The following is a 19,823-nucleotide window of genomic DNA, read 5'->3' on the forward strand; positions in this document are numbered from 1 at the left end:
ATGTTAAACCGAGGCCCCGTCTGCTCTCTCAGGTGGACGTAAAAGATCCCATGGTGCTATTTTGAAGAAGAACAGGGCGAGTTATCCCCGGTGTCCTGGGCCAATATTTATTCCTGGATCAACATAACAAAAACAGATTATCTGGTCATTATCATATTGCTGTTGGGTGGGAGCTTGCTGTGCGCAAATTGGCCGCCGTGTTTCCTACATTACAACAGTGACTGCACTCCAAAAGTACTTCATTGGCTGTGAAGGCTTTGGGACGTCCTGAGGTCGTGAAAGGCGCTATAGAAATGCAAGTCTTTCTTTTAATATAGCAGAGGAGTCTCACTACACTCCAGATTGACTCTCAAATTCGCCTGGGGTTTGGCGAGATGATTTACACGGCTTGCTCCCAAAGTTGATCTTGACTTTCAGTTTCCAATCGGTGGTGTAACACCCCCAGATTGGTGTAACTCCCTGACAGGGGTGGTGATATTGACACGGCGAGTGCAACTCACTAAATTCGTTACTGATACCACAGAGCACAAATCCAAACCCCAAAGGCTTTCTTTCTCTCTCTCCCTCCCTCTAACTCTTGGCACTGCCTCCTCACACCCACTAGAATTTGATTAGCTACGGCTGAGGTGCCGAATGATGTTGATTTTCCGACCTTCGTGTTGTCCTCCTGGATTCTTAAAAGATGCAGGAAGTATTCTCCGTGATGGCAAAAGCATTTGAAGTTGCATTGCTCGTGGAATAGGACAGTTCGGAGCTTGGGAAAGGGTCGCCGCCTCAGTAAATTCACTACTTGTGTTGTGTTACTGGAGTTTTGGGGAGGAGATCTTCAACTCACACGATTGGCAGCTGTTTAGCTCCCTCTCTCTCTCCTAAATGTCATTCCTCGACCATTCACTCGGCTGGACATTGCATAGAGAGGAAGGCGACAGGCAAAAAAAACACCCTTGAAAAAAAAAAATGAGCCTGGATAGTTTAATGGACAAACGAGCAAGCTGATTCAGTCCAGTTGCAAAAACCTTCTCTGCGGGGCGCCAGCAACTTTTTCTTAACTTTTTTTGAAAAAAAACTTTTGTAAAACTTTATTTTTTCCCCCCCTCTGGCGGCGGACGTGCTATGGCTGGGCTTGAAGATGCTTGGGCGAACGGTTGCTTCCCGAACTGTTTCGCGTCGGAAGACGAGGTGGAGATGCGAAGACGGAGCAAAGGCATCGATCAGATGCTGGCCAAGGAGAGACCTCACTTGAGGAGGATGGTGAAGATCCTCCTGCTGGGAGCCGGCGAGAGTGGGAAGAGCACCTTCCTGAAACAGATGAGGATCATCCACGGCAAGGACTTCGACCGTCAAACCCTGGAGGCGTTCAGGGACACGATTTACGGGAACATCGTCACGGGAATGCGAGTTCTGGTGGACGCCAGGGAGAAGCTGAGACTTTCTTGGGAAAACTGGGAGAACGAGAAGCACGGGCTTTACCTGATGGCCTTTGAGAACAGCTGTGTTGGAGTTGGAGAAAGGCATTTCCAAAGGGTTTTCCCAGCCATCAGAGCCTTGTGGCAAGACCAGAGCATCAAAGAGGCCTACAGGAGAAGAACTGAGTTCCAGCTGGTAAGTGATTTAATGTTGGGCAGTATTTGTTTCAAGGAATCCTGACCTCAAATTTCTGACAGGTTCAAGAACTTAACCAGGCTTTGCCACAAAAATAGATGGTAACTCATGTTGGGATATAGTTCCACAGGTATGGACTGCAGCCCAAATGGCTGTTGGATCATATGTGAGTGTAGACAGTATCTGCTGGGAGGCTACCAGACTAGAGGGTGAGAAAGAAAGACTTGCATTTCTATAGCGCCTTTCACGACCACCAGACATCTCAAAGTGCTTTACAGCCAATGAAGTACTTTTGAAGTGCAGTCACTGTTGTAATGTGGGGAAACACAGCAGCCAATTTGCACACAGCAAGCTCCCACAAACAGCAACGCGATAATTAACAGATAATCTGATTTTGTTATGTTGGTTGAGGGATAAGTATTGGCCCCAGGACACTGGGGAGAACTCCCCTGCTATTCTTCGAAATAGTGCCATGGGATCTTTTATGTCCACCTGAAAGAGCAGACGGGGGCCTCGGTTTAGCGTCTCACCTGAAAGACGGCACCTCCGACAGTGCAGCACTCCCTCAGCACTGGCACTGGGGGTGTCAGCCTGGCTTTATGTGCTCCTGTCCCATGGAGTGGGACGTTGAACCCACAACCTTCTGACTCAGAGGCAAGTGTGCTACCAACTGAGCCAGAGCTGGCACTGTGAGGGGGGGGGGGGGTCAAAGCAGAGGCTGATTCTGTCCTCATGTGACATCCACAGAACCGAATCATAGAAATTTACGGCACAGAAGGAGGCCATTCAGCCCATCATGTCTGTGCTAGGTGTAGTGGCTGCTGGCAAGTTATTTGGAGCATGACTACTGGCTGATTTCCCCGCACCTCCCCCCCAGCCCAAGGACATCAAGTTCATTGTTTTTCACCTACCCCTGACCAGGCAATAGGGTTGCCAAATCTGGTTGGACATATTCCTGTCAGTAAACAGCCTTTTCTCCCATGTCCAAGATTTTTATTGGTCTAGTAAACAAAAGTGTTCAAAGAAAATTTAAAAAAAAAACACTTTTTTAATTGCCCCAACAATTTTTCTCCTGGGTTGCACGTAGCGGTGTCCTGGAGCTCAGACTTTAATTCCTGGAGACTCCAGGGCAATCCTGGAGGTTTGGCAACCCTACCTGGCTAGGATCAGAGAACGTCCACAGATCAAGGATTGAACCTTCCTGGTCTGAATGGCTCAGGAACACGCAGGCGGAACAGTGTGACGGGGCTTAAAGCGAGCCTTTGGAAAAGGCTGTTTCAGGACCCTGGCTCAAAACTTGCCAATGTCAAAGCAGTGTCCCTTTAAATTTAAAGGCACATCACCCTCAGCTGGAGCACTGTGTCCAATTCTGGGTACCACACTTTAGGAAGGGTGTTAAGGCCTTGGAGAGGGTGCAGAGGAGACTTACTGGAATGGTACCAGGGATGAGGGTCTTCAGTTATGTGGCGAGACTGGAGAAGCTGGGACTGTTCTCCTTGGAGCATTGAAGGTTAAGGGGAGATTTAATAGAGGCTTTCAAAATTATGAATAGTTTTGATAGAGTAAATAGGGAGAAACTGTTTCCACTGGCAGGAGGGTCGGGCCTGTCCATGGCCGGTGTCTGGGGCGCGGCCAAAGCCATCGAGTTGCTGAAAGCGGCACTGGGCCCTGATTCCACTAGGTGTATCGAGGAGGCTCAAGCATGTGGGGCGATCCCGTCCGAACTGACCCCCGTGCGGACAGAATTCCTTATCGGCGCGCGGCCCCGAAACCCCCCTCGGGGCCGCGCGCCGAGGGGTTTCCTATACGGGCTGCTCCTGCACACTCTCCACTTTGCCATCTTCGCCTGCCAACCGGACACGCCATCTTGCCGTCCGGCGGAGGTCCCTAATGGGGGGACTCTCTACGCGGGAGTCCTCCCCTTCTCTATTGGGGACTTGGCCTGGAGGGTGTTGCATGGAGCAGTCCCATGCAATAAGTTTTTAAGTAGGTTTACGGACTCCCAGGCCGCCTGCCTTTTCTGCGGCCTAGAGGAGTCCGTTTTTCATGTTTATATTCAGTGTGTGAGGTTGCAGCCTTTGTTCCATTACTTAAAGGGGCTGCTCCTCGATTTTTGGTTGCACTTCAGTCCCACGCTCCTGATCTTCGGTCACCCGGTGCGGAGGGGAGCGGGCAGGTCGGAGGACCTCCTCATAGGACTGCTCCTAGGCCTGGCCAAAGTGGCCATTAATAGGTCCAGGCAGCAGGCAGTCGAGGGGGCCGTCTGGCCCGATTGCCTGCCTCTGTTCCGCGGCTATGTTCCCGCCTGGGTGGCCCTGTAGATGGAGCACACGGTGTCCGCCGGCACGCTCGAGACCTTCCGAGACCCGTGGGCACCACGGGGACTGGAGTGCATCATCACCTTGGCCGATGTTATTTTAATTCAAGTTGATAAGCTTGATTTTGACGTTTTCTTAAGTTGCAGATAAACTGTACAACCACAAAAAACCCCACAAAAGAGCACACCTTGCAGTCACCTGACACCAATGATACTATAAAAGGGCAGGAGGGTCGGTAACCAGAGGACACATATTTAAGGTAATTGGCAAAAGAAACAGAGGGGAAATGTGAATTTTTTTTTACGCAGCAAGTTGTTGTGATCTGGAACGCACTGCCTGAAAGGGCGGTGGGAGCAGATTCAGCAAAAGGGAATTTGATATATACTTGAAAAATTTGCAGGGCGCAGGGGAAAGAGTAGGGAAGCGTAATTAATATGATCGCTCTTTCAAAGAGCCGGCACAGGCACAATGGGTCGAATGGCCTCCTTCTGTGCTGCATGATGCTATGATTCTGCCGCTGGGGGCTTTTCAGGAAGACTCCCGAGACCGCCAGGAACAGCATGTATTCTGCGTCACGCCACGCGCTGAGAAAGTGGATAAGAAAGAAAGGAAAATTTTGCATTTAGGACTGAGATGAGGAGAAATTTCTTCACTCAGAAGGTGGTGAATCTTTGGAATTCTCTGCCCCAGAGGGCTGTGGAGGCTCAGTCGTTGAGCATATTCAAGGCAGAGATCGATAGATTTTTGGGGACTAAGGGAATCAAGGGATATGGAGATCGGGCGGGAAAGTGGAGTTGAGGTAGAAGATCAGCCATGATCTTATTGAATGGCAGAGCAGGCTCGAAGGGCCGAATGGCTGACTCCTGCACCTTTTTCTTATGTTCTATTTATATAGCACGATATCACGTTGAAAGCTCTCAGCATTTCAGCCATTCAATTATTTTTTGAGCGCAGTGCTATGTAGTCAACAACAACAACAACAACTTGCATTTACACAGCGCCTTTAACATAGTAAAACGTCCCAAGGCGCTTCACAGGAGTGTAATCAGACTATATGTGGCAATCGGGAGCTATGATGAGCAAAAGCTTAGTCAAAGAGGCAGGTTTTAAGGTCTTCAAAGAGGAGAGAGAGGCGGAGAGGTTTAGGGAGGGAATTCCAGAGCTTTGGGGCCCCGGGCAGCCGAAGGCACGGCCGCCAGTGGTGGAGTGATGAAAAATCAGCGGATGCGCTAGAGGCTACAGTAGGAGGAATGCATTCTCGGAAGGCTGTGGGGCTGGAGGCGGTAACAGAGATGGGGTGGGGTGGGGTGGGCGAGGCCATGGAGGGCTTGGAACACAAGGAGGAGAATTTTAAATTCATGGCGTTGCTGGACCAAGAGCCAAAGAATTAAAAAAAATTACTTCACGAGAAGGAATGAGATTTCTTAATTATTATATCCAAGGCAGCGTCCGAGTAAATTTTTCAGCAGTGAACTCGCCACCTTCCTGAGGCTGTAAGTTTCAACTGCTGCAGCAGAGGGGCGGGTACAAGCACCATGTTGTAGAGATACAAACCCAGTTGATCTACATGCTCAGCACTGGGTTACAGCTGCTCCATTATATCCACTCCGGCCTCGGGGCGTGGGTGAGGGGAGACTCGTGAATGAATGTTAATTAATTTGGTGTGCATCATGCTGCATGTCTTTTTTCCTTTCGGAAGATAAATGGTTTAAGGATTTAAGAATTGTAGAATTAAAACTTGCTCTGCGTGCCAACTTTTCTGTGTCTGAGGAGCTGTGTAACTCGCAGGCCCGGGTGAAGAAAGAAGTATTGTTATCCTGAAACTGGTTACAGTCAGAGGCTCAACACAGCCATGGGGAAGAGTGAGATACAAAGCTCCTTCCATGGCCTGATGGATAGATGTGTAGTCTGCGGTGGCACTGAGGCACAGATGAAGTATTGTTATCTTGAAACCAGCTACAGTCTCGGGTTTGAGCTCGGGTCTGTGTTGGGGAGATGGCCAGGGCGGGACGGGCGTTGCTACAATTGGCCTCGGGAGTAGAAAATTTAGCTGAGCTTTCACTCCTAATCATCATCTGGTGACGTCCGACAACAACACCGTGCATTTATATAGAAACATAGAAGATAGGGATTAGACCATTCGGCCCCTCGAGCCTGCTCCGCCATTTAATGAGATCATGGCTGATCATCCAAACTCAGTACCCTGTCCCTGTTTTCTCCCCATATCCCTTGATCCCTTTAGCCTTAAGAAATATATCTAACTCCTTCTTGAATATAGTTAATGAATTGGCCTCAACTGTCTTCTGTGGTAGAGAATTCCACAGGTTCACCACTCTCTGGGTGAAGAAATTCCTCCTCGTCTCTGTCCTAAATGGCTTACCCCTTTATCCTTAGACTGTGACCCCTGGTTCTGGACTCCCCCGTCATCAGGAACATCCTTCCTGCATCTAGTCTGTCTAGTCCTGTTAGAATTTTATAAGTTTCAATCAGATCCCCTCTCATTCTTCTAAACTCCAGCGAGTATAAGCCCAATCGACCCAATCTCTCCTCATACGTCATTCCTGCCACCCCAGGTATCAGTCTGGTGAATCTTCGCTGCACTCCCTCCATGGCAAGAACATCCTTCCTCAGATAAGGCGACCAAAACTGCACACAATACTCAAGGTGCGGTCTCACCAAGGCCCTGTACAACTGCAGCAAGACATCCTTGCTCCTGTACTCGAATCCTCTCGCTACGAAGGCCAAGATACCATTTGCCTTCTTAACCGCCTGCTGCACCTGCATGTTTAACTTCAGCGACTGGCGCTGTTCAGCAATTCAGCCCTGTTCCTGGGACTAGGGACAGGGTCACTGGCAAAGTGCTTGGAAGCTAAGCAGAGCCAGGCCTGGTTAGTACCTGGAAGGGGTGACCATCAGGGAAGACCAGGTGCAGAAGGTCACAGAAGGAGCCCCGAGGAGGGGCGGTTGGTGAGAAGGTCACGGAAGGAGCCACGGGAGGAGCGGCTGGTGAGCAGGCCCGGGCGGTGGGCTGAAGATTGTCGGACAGGAGGAATGGTGGAAATGGAATGGCGGCACGCAGCGGCTTTGCTTCTTCCAGTCATGGGAGCTTGCAAGATCACATTTCGTTGTTCATGTACTTGTGCAATGACAATAAAGTTGAATTATTATTATTATTATTACAAGGACACCCAGGTCTCGTTGCACTTCCCCTTCTCCCAATCTATTGCCGTTCAGATAATAACCTGCCTTCCTGTTTTTGCCACCAAAGTGGATAACCTCGCATTTATCCACATTATACTGCATCTGCCCAATCACCAAACCTGTCCAAATCACACTGGAGTTTCTCGGCATCTAGTAAAAACGTCCCAGGGCGATTCATGGGAGAGTAATCAGACAAAATTTGACACCGAGCCACCTAAGGAGATATTAGGACAGGTGACCGAAAGCTTGGTCAAAGAGGTCGGTTTTAAGAAGCGTCTTAAAGGAGGAGAGAGAAATGGAGAGGTTTAGGGAGGCAATTCAAGAGCTTAGCTTTGGATCTAGACAGCTTGAAGAATCTGCCGTCAATGGTGGAGCGATGGAAATCGGGGTTGCGCGTGAGGCCAGAATTGGAGGAGCGCAGAGATCTGGGAGGGTTGTAGGGCTGGAGGAGGTCACGGAGACCCATTCCTGATCACTAGCCATTGGCCCCTCCTGGAAAGCGTGGGTATCGGGCAAGGGGCAGGATGTGGCTTAGCAGAGTTCATCCCCTGTTCAGATGGCTTGTTGATGCTCGCCGTCTAAGCTCACGTGCAAAGAATGAGACACAGTGAGGCGGCCCGCACCCATGGAACTACGCCCAGGAGAGGAGAGGAGGGATTTGGCCTCCTTATTTAAGGAAGGATATACTTGCATCGGAGGCAGTTCAGAGAAGGTTCACGGGGTTGATTCCGGAGGTGAAGGGGTTGTCTTTTGAAGAAAGGTTGAGCAGGTTGGGTCTATACTCATTGGAGTTTAGAAGAATGAGAGGGGATCTTATTGAAACATATACGATTCTGAAGGGGCTTGACAGGGTAGATGCAGAGAGGATGTTTCCCCTCGTGGGGGAATCTAGAACTAGGGGGCATAATTTCAGAATAAGGGGGCACCCTTTTAAATCGGAGATGAGGAGGAATTTCTTCTCTCAGAGGGTCGTGAATCTTTGGAATTCTCTTCCCCAGAGAGCTGTGGAGGCGGAGCCATTGAATATATTTAAGGTGGAGATAGGCAGATTTTTGAATGATAAGGGAGACAAGGGGTACGGGGAGCGGGCAGGGAAGTGGAGTTGAGGCCAAGATCAGATCAGCCATGATCTTACTAAATGGCGGAGCAGGCTCGAGGGGCCGAATGGCCGACTCCTGCTCCTATGTCTTATGTCATGGGTTCAAGCTCCGCTCCAGAGATTTGAGGCCGACTCTCTTGTGCAGGACTGAGGAAGTGCTTCCCTGTTGGAGGTGCTATCTCTCAGATGAGATGTTAAACTGAGGCCCTCTCGGGTGGACATAAAAAGATCCTGTGGCACTATTTATAGAAGAGATGGGGAATACTCTCTGGTGTCTTGTTCAGTAGTTATCTCTCAACCAATATCATTAAAAAAACGATTATCTCACTGCTGTTTGTGGGAGCTTGCTGTGCACAAATTGGCTGCCGCGTTTCCTACATTACAACAGTGACTACACTTCAAAAGTACTTCACTGGCTGTAAAGCGCTTTGGGACATCCTGAGGTCAGGAAAGGCGCTATAGAGATGCAAATTCTTTCTTTCTTGCTGTTTCAGAGATGATTGTAACCAGGTTGTTCCGAGCGACTTGTAAATTCAAGATCTTGAGAAAGGTGATTTACAATTTTCCTTTTTAAATTTAAGAAACAGCAAAAGACAACCGAAATGAGGCTAAATATCTCACAACATTGACCCGGTGGTTTCTGATGCTGCAGAAAAGTTTGGAGAAATGCTGCTTTATTAACGGGCAGTCACAGGTTCGATGGGCTGAATGGCCGCCTCCTGTGCTAGAAACACAGAAACATAGAAAAAGAGGAGCAGGAGTAGGCCATTCGGCCCTTCGAGCCTGCTCCGCCATTCAATATGATCATGGCTGATCCTCTATCTCAATACCATATTCCCATGCTCTCCCCATACCCCTTGACGCCTTTTGTATCTAGAAATCTATCTATCTCCTTCTTAAATATATTCAGTGACTTGGCCTCCACAGCCTTCTGTGGTAGAGAATTCCACAGGTTCACCACCCTCTGAGTGAAGACATTTCTCCTCATCTCAGTCCTAAATGTCCTACCCCGTATCCTGAGACTGTGACCCCTCGTCCTAGACTCCCCAGCCAGGGGAAACACCCTCCCTGCATCCAGTCTGTCTAGCCCTGTCAGAATTTTATACGTTTCAATGAGATCCCCTCTCATTCTTGTAAACGCTAGTGAATACAGGCCTAGTCGACCCAATCTCTCCTCATACGACAGTCCTGCCATCCCAGGAATCAGTCTGGTGAACCTTCGCTGCACTCCTTCTATGGCGAGTATATCCTTTCTTAGGTAAGGAGACCAAAACTGCACACTGTACTCCAGGTGTGGTCTCACCAAGGCCCTGTACAACTGTAATAAGACATCCTTGCTCCTGTTCTCAAATCCTTTTGCAACGAAGGCCAACATACCATTTGCCTTCCTGACTGCGGTAAGATTTCCTGCAGTACAATACATGGCCCAACAAGTGATGGTTTAATTCTGTATTTAAACTCATGCAGATGCAGGATATACTTGCATTGGAGGCAGTTCAGAGACGATTCACTAGGTTAATTCCAGAGATGAGGGGGTTGACTCGTGAGGAAAAGTTGAGCAGGCTGGGCCTATACTCATTGGAATTGAGAAGAATGAGAGGTGATCTTATTGAAACATATAAGATACTGAGGGGGCTCAACAAGGTAGATGCAGAGCGGATGTTTCCCCTCGTGGGGAAATCTAGAACGCGGGGGCACAGTTTTCGAATAAAGGGTCGCCCTTTGAGAACTGAGATGAGGAGGAATTTCTTCTCTCAGAGGGTCGTAAATCTGTGGAATTCTCTGTCCCAGAGAGCCGTGGAGGCTGGGTCATTAAATACATTTAAGGTGGAGATAGACAGATTTTTGCAAGGTAAGGGAGTGAAGGGTTATGGGGAGCGGGCAGGGAAGTGGCTTTGAGCCCAAGATCAGCCATGATCTTATTGAATGGCGGAGCAGGCTCGAGGGGCCAAGTGGCCTATTCCTGCTCCTATTTCTTATGTTCTTATGTTCTAGAATTCAAGGTGTCGTCCCCAGGAGAGAGTCCCAGAGTCGGGAGAAGCATCTTTCCTGCTTATATTCTGTGCGGACTGATGTAGAACATTGAGGGCCACTGAGGTCTTGTGTTGAGGAGATAAAGGTGTGTTGGTCCAGCAAATCCTGTAGTGCTCTGATTAGAAACCAGTAAAGGGATGGCAGTCCTGTGCTGCTGTAGAGGATGGGCTCCAGCATGGAGTGGGACATCCTCAGTAGGTCCACTGGTCTGGATGAGTGTTGCATCCAAGAGCTGGGGTTCCATGTGCACCTGGCCAAACAGCTGCTTGCTGGCTCACCTAGCAACTGACCGGTTTTGATCAGGATATCCCAAAAGCTATGTTGAAGGCATCATCATATAGATAACACTGCTGCTACTATCTGTATGATGCCTTCAGCATAGCAAACATCCTCAGGCACGCCACTGAGAAGAATACTGTTGGCCGACAGCAGTCTTGAGAGTTAGGAGAGGTGCAGTCGACAGGTACAGTCCTGCATCACAAGTACAGTCGACGGGTACATTCCTTCAATGTGTCAGCTGTGACTCAGCGGGTAGCACAGTCGCCTCTGAGTCAGAAGGTTGTGGGTTCGAGTCCCACTCCAGGGACTTGTAGCACATAAAGCTAGGCTGACACTCCAGCGCAGTACTGAGGGAGCGCTGCACTGTCGGAGGTGCCGTCTTTCGGATGAGACGTTAAACGGAGGCCCCGTCTGCTCTCTCAGGTAGACGTAAAAGATCCCACGGGCACTATTTCGAAGAAGAGCAGGGGGGAGTTATCCCCGGTGTCCCGGCCAATGTTTATCCCTCAACCAACATCACTAAACCAGATTATCTGGTCATTATCTGTTTGCTGTGTGCAAATTGGCTCCCACATTACAACAGTGACGACACTTCAAAAAAAAGTACTTCATTGGCTGTAAAGCGCTTTGGGACGTCCGGTGGTCGTGAAAGGCGCTATAGAAATGTAAGTCCTTTTCTTTTACCACAAGTACAGTCAGCAGGTACACTCCTCACTGCAAGTACAGCCAGCACCCCCCAAAAAAAGAAAGACCCATAATTTCAAGGCCAATAATCAGGTATCTGGTCTCCAGTTGAAAGGGCCAACGCCATTTGACAGAGCCAGTCAGGATAGATGGATCAGGGGAGCAGATAGAGCTTTGAGAACGCCAACATACCCAGAATGAATGGATATATTAAGAAGAAAAGTGCCCATTTCCACTGGGGCTAATAAGGTGGCGATTGAGGTAGACGTTCAACATTTTTGGGCCTAACTGTGATTCAGCGGATTGGTTTGCAATGCCGTCAGTGGAACTTTGTTTCTGAGTATTTAGGACAGAGTGGGAATTTAAAAGAAATAAAATTTCTGGAGACGTGGGCGACCCTGGCAAGGCCGGCATTTATTGCCCATCCTAAGTTTCTCTTGAGAAGGTGGTGGTGGGCCATCTTCTTCAACCGCTGGTGGTGAAGGTACTCCACTGTGCCGTTAGCTCGGGAATTCCAGGATTTTGATGCAGCAACGATGAAAGAGCGGCGATATATGTCCAAGTCGAGATGGGTGTGTGACTCGGAGGGCCGTTCCCATGCTGTCACCTTCAGGGTGGGATGGTCCTCAGACTGTGATGACTCCTCAACTGATCTGTCAGGAAGGCTGTCACAATGTACTTCTGCCGCAGGCTCGTGAAGATTATCCCTGTGATCGTAACTACCTTGAGCTTTACTCACGAGCACAGAAGGACGCGCATCGCAGATCAAAAATAAAACCGGTTTGCTTTTGTTACTCGAATGATCTTCACCTGTTTTGTGCCTCCTGCCAGTTGTGATTGACGCTGCACTCCTCCCCGTCTGCGTCCCATCATCAATTGCCAATGGATGGCTCTGCTGTCTCTCCTGCGCTGTCCATTGGTGGTCGCGCCTTCAGCTGCCTAGGCCCTAAATTCTGGAATTAGCATCCTTAAACCTCTCTGCATCTCTACCTCTTTCTCCTCCTTTATCTCTTTGACCAAGCCTTTGGCCACCTGTCCTAATGTCTGTTTGTGGCTCGGTGTCAAATTTCGTTTGTTAACGTTTTACTACGTTAAAGGCGCTATATAAATGCAAGTTGTTGTTGCACTCTACTTCTATCTCTCTCCTTTTTCACTTTCTCACTGTTTTAGTCCTGCTCTTTTTCGTCTTTCTCCTCCATTCATTTTCACTCTCACTTTTATTCTCTTTATTCCTTCATTCCCTCGCCCTTCCCTCCCCCTATTTTTCCTTCTCCCTCACTAGATAGATACGGATAAGAAAGGACATCTTGCCTCACCTACAGTTCCTCTGTCACAGCATCCAACTGTTTCCTAAATTACCCTCTGGTCCTTGATTTCACTGTCTTACCCACACATCCATCACGTGTGTTGGTCACTCTTTGAGTGAAGAACTTTCTGGCATCAGTTCTAAATTTGCTTTTGGTCAGTTTGAACAATGTTCTCTTGTTCTGATAGAGGTCTTTAAGGTTATGAAGGGGTTCGAAAGGGTTGACGTAGAGAAGATGTTTCCACTTGTGGGGAAGTCCGAAACTAGGGGGTAATAAATGTAAGATCGTCACTAATAAATCCAACAAGGAATTCAGGAGAAACTTCTTTACCCAGAGAGTGGAACTCGCTACCACAAGGACCAGTTGAGGCGAATAGCATAGTCAGATTTATGGGGAAGCTAGATAAGAACATGAGGGAGAAAGGAATAGAAAGTTATGCTGATGGGGTGAGATGTAGAGTAGGAGGAGGCTCGTGTGGAGCATTAACACCCACATGGACCAGTTGGCCTGTAAATTCTATCTTCTGCTGTCATGGTTTCAACTTGAAGTGATGTTCAAGATTTACCCTTCTAGACTATTTACTATCTTACATGCCTCCTTTCAAAACTGAAAAGCCCAGTCCTTTCCTCATAACTCCGAGCCCTGATCGATCACCCCTCCTCCTCTGCAGTTTTTTTCCCATTCGTTCGTGGGATGTGGGCATCACTGGCATTTATTGCCCGTCCCTAATTACCTTTGAGAAATGTGGTGGTGAGCCACCGTCTTGACAAGCGAGTGGCCATTTTAGAGGGGCAGTTAAGGGTCAACCACATTGCTGTGGGTCTGGAGTCACATATAGGCCAGACCGGGTAAGGGCAGTAGATTTCCTCCCCAGATGGGTTTTTACAACAATCCGGTAGTTTCATGGTCACCATTATTGATGCTAGCTTTTTATTCCAGATTTATGTAATTAACTGAATTTAAATTCCCCAGCAGCCGTGGTGGGATTTTAACTCGTGTCTCCAGATCCTTCGTTCAGGCCTCTAGGATTACGAGTTCAGTGACGTAACCGCTATGCTGACGTAACCGCACGCTTCGCTGCCCTGCCTCCAGGTGTCCTCTCTCTGTCTTTCACCCTCCATTTATGATCTTTTCCTTGATCTGTTCTCCTTTACTCACGTCCTGTTGCTTAGCTTTGTTGCCACATCGGTCAGTTTGTTGTGTCTTTTTGCTCCTGTTTACATCTTGTTTTCCCACTCCTTTTTCCTGTTTGTCTCTAATCTCACGCCCACTCTCTTCCATCTCTTTTTAGACTGTTTAGTTTATTTGTGTGCTGCCTCTGCATCCTTCCTCTCAGCTTGGCTATGTACATGATCTATGTACATAGATCCCTGAAGGCAGCAGGACCGGTAGATAAGGTGGTTAAGAAGGCATATGGGATACTTGCCTTCATTAGCTGAGGCATAGAATATAAGAGCAGGGAGGTTATGATGGAGCTGTACAAAACGCTGGTTAGGTCACAGCTGGAATACTGTGTGCAGTTCTGGTCACCACACTATAGGAAGGATGTGATTGCATTGGAGAGGGTGCAGAGGAGATTCACCAGGATGTTACCTGGATTGGAGCGTTTCAGCTATGAAGAGAGACTGGACAGGCTGGGGTTGTTTTCCTTAGAGCAGAGAAGGCTGTGGGGGGACCGGATTGAGGTCTACAAAATTATGAGGGGCATAGATAGGGTAGATAGAAAGGAACTTTTCCCCTTAGTAGAGGGGTCAATAACCTGGGGACATAGTTTCAAGGTAAGGGGCAGGAGGTTTAGAGGGGATTTGAGGAAAAACTTTTTCACCCAGAGTGTGGTTGGAATCTGGAACTCACTGCCTGAAAGGGTGGTAGAGGCAGGAACCCTCACAACATTCAAGAAGCATTTAGATGAGCACTTGAAACGCCAGAGCATACAAGGCTATGGACCAAATGCTGGAAAATGGGATTAGAATAGACAGGGCTTGAAGGCTGGCACGGACACGATGGGCCGAAGGGCCTCTTTCTGTGCTGTATAACTCTATGACTCTATGAAAACCCCCCTCATAAAGTTTGAAATTTTTCAACCCTCTGCCTCACTTTCACTTGTGACGACGATGAGAACCATGAATTTTAATGCAGACGTGGTTAATCATTGCCTCCTCCTCCTCTGCACACAATCAGGGTAAAGTGGCGGACAGGTTACCATGGTGACCGTGACCTTTTACATAGATGCTGATTCTACTTCTAAAGACTGAGGGGCCTGTGCTGAACAACAGGCACAGACACGACTGACTCATTCTTGCGAGAGAGGAAAGATGGAAGGAAGGCACAAAAACAAAAATCTAATTGGACATGAAAGTAGGCCAACGTTCCTTCATCTGTAAGCTCGCCTAAGAGGGGGAGCAATGGAGGTTCACTGGATTGATTCCTGGGATGAGAGGGTTGGCTTATGAGGAAAGGTTGAGTAGAATGGGCCTATACTCGCTGGAGTTTAGAAGAATGGGTCAAAATCATGTAACTCTACCTAACAGCACTGCGGGAGTCCCTTCGCACACGGTCTGCAGCGGTTCAAGAAGGAGGCTCACCACCACCTTCTCATGGGCAATAAATGTCGGCCTTGTTAGCGACGCCCATATCACAAGAAGGACATAAAAACAAACAGCTCTCGTGAGGGGGTAAGGGACTAATGCATTGAATGATATGGTAGCGAGCCATAAGAATGTAAAATATAGGAGCAGGAGTAGGCCATACAGATTCTCGAGCCTGCTCCGTCATTCAGTCAGCTCATGGCTGATCTTCTACCTCAACTCCACTTTCCCGCCCTATCCCCATATCCCTTGATTCCCTTAGTGCCCAAAAATCTATCGAACTCAGCCTTAAATATACTCAACAACTCCGCACCCACAGCCCTCTGGGGTAGAGAATTCCAAAGATTCACAACCCTCCAAGTGAAGAAATTTCTCCTCATCTCAGTCTTAAATGACCGACCCCTTAAACTGAGATGACGCCCCCTAGTTCTAGACTCTCCAGCCAGGGGAAACAACCGCTCAAGCACCCAAAGAATTTTATACGTTTCATTTGAGATCACACCTCATTCTTCTAAACTCCAGAGAGTATAGGCCCATTCTACACAATCTCTCCTCATAGGACAGCCCTCTCATCCCAGGGTTCAATCTAGTGGACCTTCATTGCACCGTCTCTGAGGCGAGCATACAGAGCTGGGAGGTCCTATGTTCGATCACTGGCCTGTGCTGAGTTTACTGATTTCAGCCCGAGAGGCGTTTGGAGCACTGCAGTTGGTCTCAGTCTCCCTGGACCAGGGGAATGGAGGAAACCAGCCCGGGGGTCCCTGCTCCTACCCAGTGACTCCAGCTGGAAGTGCTCATGTGGGGATCATTGGTTGAGAGGATTGGCTGCGGTGCCCACCCTAGATCAGTAGTCCGCCAACACTCACTGTGCACCTGAAGAATGCGCTTTGGGGGCAGGACAGGGTAGTTGGCACGTTTGGGCGCGTCTCCCGGTCGGCATCCGCAGGATGGGAGGATGAAGTAGGAAAAGAAAGCAAGAAAGAAGGACGTGCATTTATATAGAGCCTTACATGACCAATGTTCCCTCGCATTTTCTTTTGGGTGCGTGGTCCCTTTAACTGGCCCATTTCTAATTTTCGCGAATACGCGGTTTCTTCCGTATAAAAGCCGGTGAGGGGATCTGCGTGGGATCTCCGGACTGCTGTGCGGCCGCGCAGCTTAGTGGGAAGTCCCAAAGCGCTTTATAGCCAATGAGGTACTTTCTAGAGTGTGGTCACTGCTGTAAGGTGGGAAACGCGGCGGCCAGTTTGAGCACAGCAAGCTCCCACAAACAGCAATGTGATAATGACCAGATAATCTGTTTTTATTTCGATGTTGTTGAGGGATGAATATTGGCCGGGACACCGGGGAGAACTCCCCCCGCCACCACCCCCCACCCCCCCCACCTCCCACCGGCTCTCCTTTGAATAGGTTCACGGGATCTTTTACGCCATGGTTTTAACGTCTCATCCGAAAGACGGCACCTCCCGAGAGTGCAGCAACTCCCTCGGCACTGCACTGGGAGCGTCAGCCTGGACTTTTTTTTGCGGGCAAGTCTCTAGAGTGGGAACCTTCTGACTCAGAGGCGAGAGTGCTGCCCACTGAGTCACAGCTGACACAAAACAGGCAAAGCATTGAGAAAAGATGACTGGAAGTGACAACCAATTGGCTGCGTGTAGCTGTCTCCTTGGACCCTGTCCATCGGAACCCAATTCTGGCAGGGCCTTGTGTGCAGGGGGAGGGGCGCAGTCTTGGCCGCCTGGTTTAGATAAACAGGAGCCTTTCCGTCCCCCGGATTAATATTTTTATTTTTTTGCTGTGTTTGTACAAGCACTTGGAAAGCAAACAACCCATTCCGAGCACAAGGTACACTTAGATAAAGTGAGATTGCTTTTACACGCCCGTGATGAACAGTGCGGCACCTGCCCAGATACTCTGGAATCCTTCTTATCGTTCTCCTTCATTCCAAAGATTGATTGCAAATTCTTTGAAATGCAAGGCATTATATTTTTGTACCTACGCCTCTTCTGACTCTCTCCCCCTTGCTCTCATGAAGGGGTAGAAACCTGCAGAGTGTACCGGGGAGCGTCCCCCTGTCCTTCAGTGTCGGGGAGCGTCCCCCTGTCCTTCAGTGTCGGGGAGCGTCCCCCTGTCCTTCAGTGTCGGGGAGCGTCCCCCGGTCCTTCAGTGTCGGGGAGCGTCCCCCGGTCCTTCAGTGTCGGGGAGCGTCCCCCTGTCCTTCAGTGTCGGGGAGCGCCCCCCTGTCCTTCAGTGTCGGGGAGCGCCCCCCCTGTCCTTCAGTGTCGGGGAGCGTCCCCCTGTCCTTCAGTGTCGGGGAGCGTCCCCCTGTCCTTCAGTGTCGGGGAGCGTCCCCCGGTCCTTCAGTGTCGGGGAGCGTCCCCCGGTCCTTCAGGGTCGGGGAGCGTCCCCCGGTCCTTCAGTGTCGGGGAGCGTCCCCCGGTCCTTCAGGGTCGGGGAGCGTCCCCCTGTCCTTCAGTGTCGGGGAGCGTCCCCCTGTCCTTCAGGGTCGGGGAGCGTCCCCCTGTCCTTCAGGGTCGGGGAGCGTCCCCCTGTCCTTCAGGGTCGGGGAGCGTCCCCCTGTCCTTCAGTGTCGGGGAGCGTCCCCCTGTCCTTCAGTGTCGGGGAGCGTCCCCCTGTCCTTCAGTGTCGGGGAGCGTCCCCCTGTCCTTCAGTGTCGGGGAGCGTCCCCCTGTCCTTCAGGGTCGGGGAGCGTCCCCCGGTCCTTCAGTGTCGGGGAGCGTCCCCCTGTCCTTCAGTGTCGGGGAGCGTCCCCCGGTCCTTCAGGGTCGGGGAGCGTCCCCCTGTCCTTCAGGGTCGGGGAGCGTCCCCCGGTCCTTCAGTGTCGGGGAGCGCCCCCCTGTCCTTCAGTGTCGGGGAGCGCCCCCCTGTCCTTCAGTGTCGGGGAGCGCCCCCCTGTCCTTCAGTGTCGGGGAGCGTCCCCCTGTCCTTCAGTGTCGGGGAGCGTCCCCCGGTCCTTCAGTGTCGGGGAGCGTCCCCCGGTCCTTCAGTGTCGGGGAGCGTCCCCCGGTCCTTCAGGGTCGGGGAGCGTCCCCCTGTCCTTCAGGGTCGGGGAGCGTCCCCCGGTCCTTCAGGGTCGGGGAGCGTCCCCCTGTCCTTCAGGGTCGGGGAGCGTCCCCCGGTCCTTCAGGGTCGGGGAGCGTCCCCCGGTCCTTCAGTGTCGGGGAGCGTCCCCCGGTCCTTCAGGGTCGGGGAGCGTCCCCCGGTCCTTCAGTGTCGGGGAGCGTCCCCCTGTCCTTCAGGGTCGGGGAGCGTCCCCCTGTCCTTCAGTGTCGGGGAGCGTCCCCCTGTCCTTCAGGGTCGGGGAGCGTCCCCCTGTCCTTCAGGGTCGGGGAGCGTCCCCCTGTCCTTCAGGGTCGGGGAGCGTCCCCCTGTCCTTCAGGGTCGGGGAGCGTCCCCCTGTCCTTCAGGGTCGGGGAGCGTCCCCCTGTCCTTCAGTGTCGGGGAGCGTCCCCCTGTCCTTCAGTGTCGGGGAGCGTCCCCCGGTCCTTCAGGGTCGGGGAGCGTCCCCCTGTCCTTCAGTGTCGGGGAGCGTCCCCCTGTCCTTCAGTGTCGGGGAGCGTCCCCCGGTCCTTCAGGGTCGGGGAGCGTCCCCCGGTCCTTCAGTGTCGGGGAGCGTCCCCCGGTCCTTCAGTGTCGGGGAGCGTCCCCCGGTCCTTCAGGGTCGGGGAGCGTCCCCCGGTCCTTCAGGGTCGGGGAGCGTCCCCCTGTCCTTCAGGGTCGGGGAGCGTCCCCCGGTCCTTCAGTGTCGGGGAGCGTCCCCCGGTCCTTCAGTGTCGGGGAGCGTCCCCCGGTCCTTCAGTGTCGGGGAGCGTCCCCCGGTCCTTCAGTGTCGGGGAGCGTCCCCCGGTCCTTCAGGGTCGGGGAGCGTCCCCCGGTCCTTCAGGGTCGGGGAGCGTCCCCCTGTCCTTCAGTGTCGGGGAGCGTCCCCCGGTCCTTCAGTGTCGGGGAGCGTCCCCCTGTCCTTCAGTGTCGGGGAGCGCCCCCCTGTCCTTCAGTGTCGGGGAGCGTCCCCCGGTCCTTCAGTGTCGGGGAGCGTCCCCCGGTCCTTCAGTGTCGGGGAGCGTCCCCCTGTCCTTCAGTGTCGGGGAGCGCCCCCCTGTCCTTCAGTGTCGGGGAGCGCCCCCCTGTCCTTCAGTGTCGGGGAGCGTCCCCCTGTCCTTCAGTGTCGGGGAGCGCCCCCCTGTCCTTCAGTGTCGGGGAGCGCCCCCCTGTCCTTCAGTGTCGGGGAGCGTCCCCCTGTCCTTCAGTGTCGGGGAGCGTCCCCCTGTCCTTCAGTGTCGGGGAGCGTCCCCCGGTCCTTCAGTGTCGGGGAGCGTCCCCCGGTCCTTCAGGGTCGGGGAGCGTCCCCCGGTCCTTCAGTGTCGGGGAGCGTCCCCCGGTCCTTCAGGGTCGGGGAGCGTCCCCCTGTCCTTCAGTGTCGGGGAGCGTCCCCCTGTCCTTCAGGGTCGGGGAGCGTCCCCCTGTCCTTCAGGGTCGGGGAGCGTCCCCCTGTCCTTCAGTGTCGGGGAGCGTCCCCCTGTCCTTCAGTGTCGGGGAGCGTCCCCCTGTCCTTCAGTGTCGGGGAGCGTCCCCCTGTCCTTCAGTGTCGGGGAGCGTCCCCCTGTCCTTCAGGGTCGGGGAGCGTCCCCCTGTCCTTCAGGGTCGGGGAGCGTCCCCCTGTCCTTCAGGGTCGGGGAGCGTCCCCCGGTCC

The 19,823-nt window shown here is 51.8% G+C and overlaps 1 protein-coding gene across 1 annotated transcript in view; it reads left to right on the forward strand.

Annotated features, from left to right (window-relative positions):
- The first annotated feature begins 399 nt into the window (after nt 1–399).
- Nucleotides 400–19,823, forward strand: part of LOC147099462 (guanine nucleotide-binding protein subunit alpha-12-like) — a 65,035-nt gene continuing 45,611 nt past the window's right edge. Inside the window, exon 1 of the mRNA XM_085969637.1 lies at nt 400–1,602. Within this exon, the coding sequence (XP_085825763.1) occupies nt 1,114–1,602 (489 nt within the window). The 5' untranslated portion in view covers nt 400–1,113. The remainder of the gene's footprint in view (nt 1,603–19,823) is intronic.

Source organism: Somniosus microcephalus, chromosome 28, assembly GCF_052327205.1.
Source record: "Somniosus microcephalus isolate GS21.2 chromosome 28, FLI_Smic_1.0, whole genome shotgun sequence".
Classification (NCBI taxonomy): domain Eukaryota; kingdom Metazoa; phylum Chordata; class Chondrichthyes; order Squaliformes; family Somniosidae; genus Somniosus; species Somniosus microcephalus.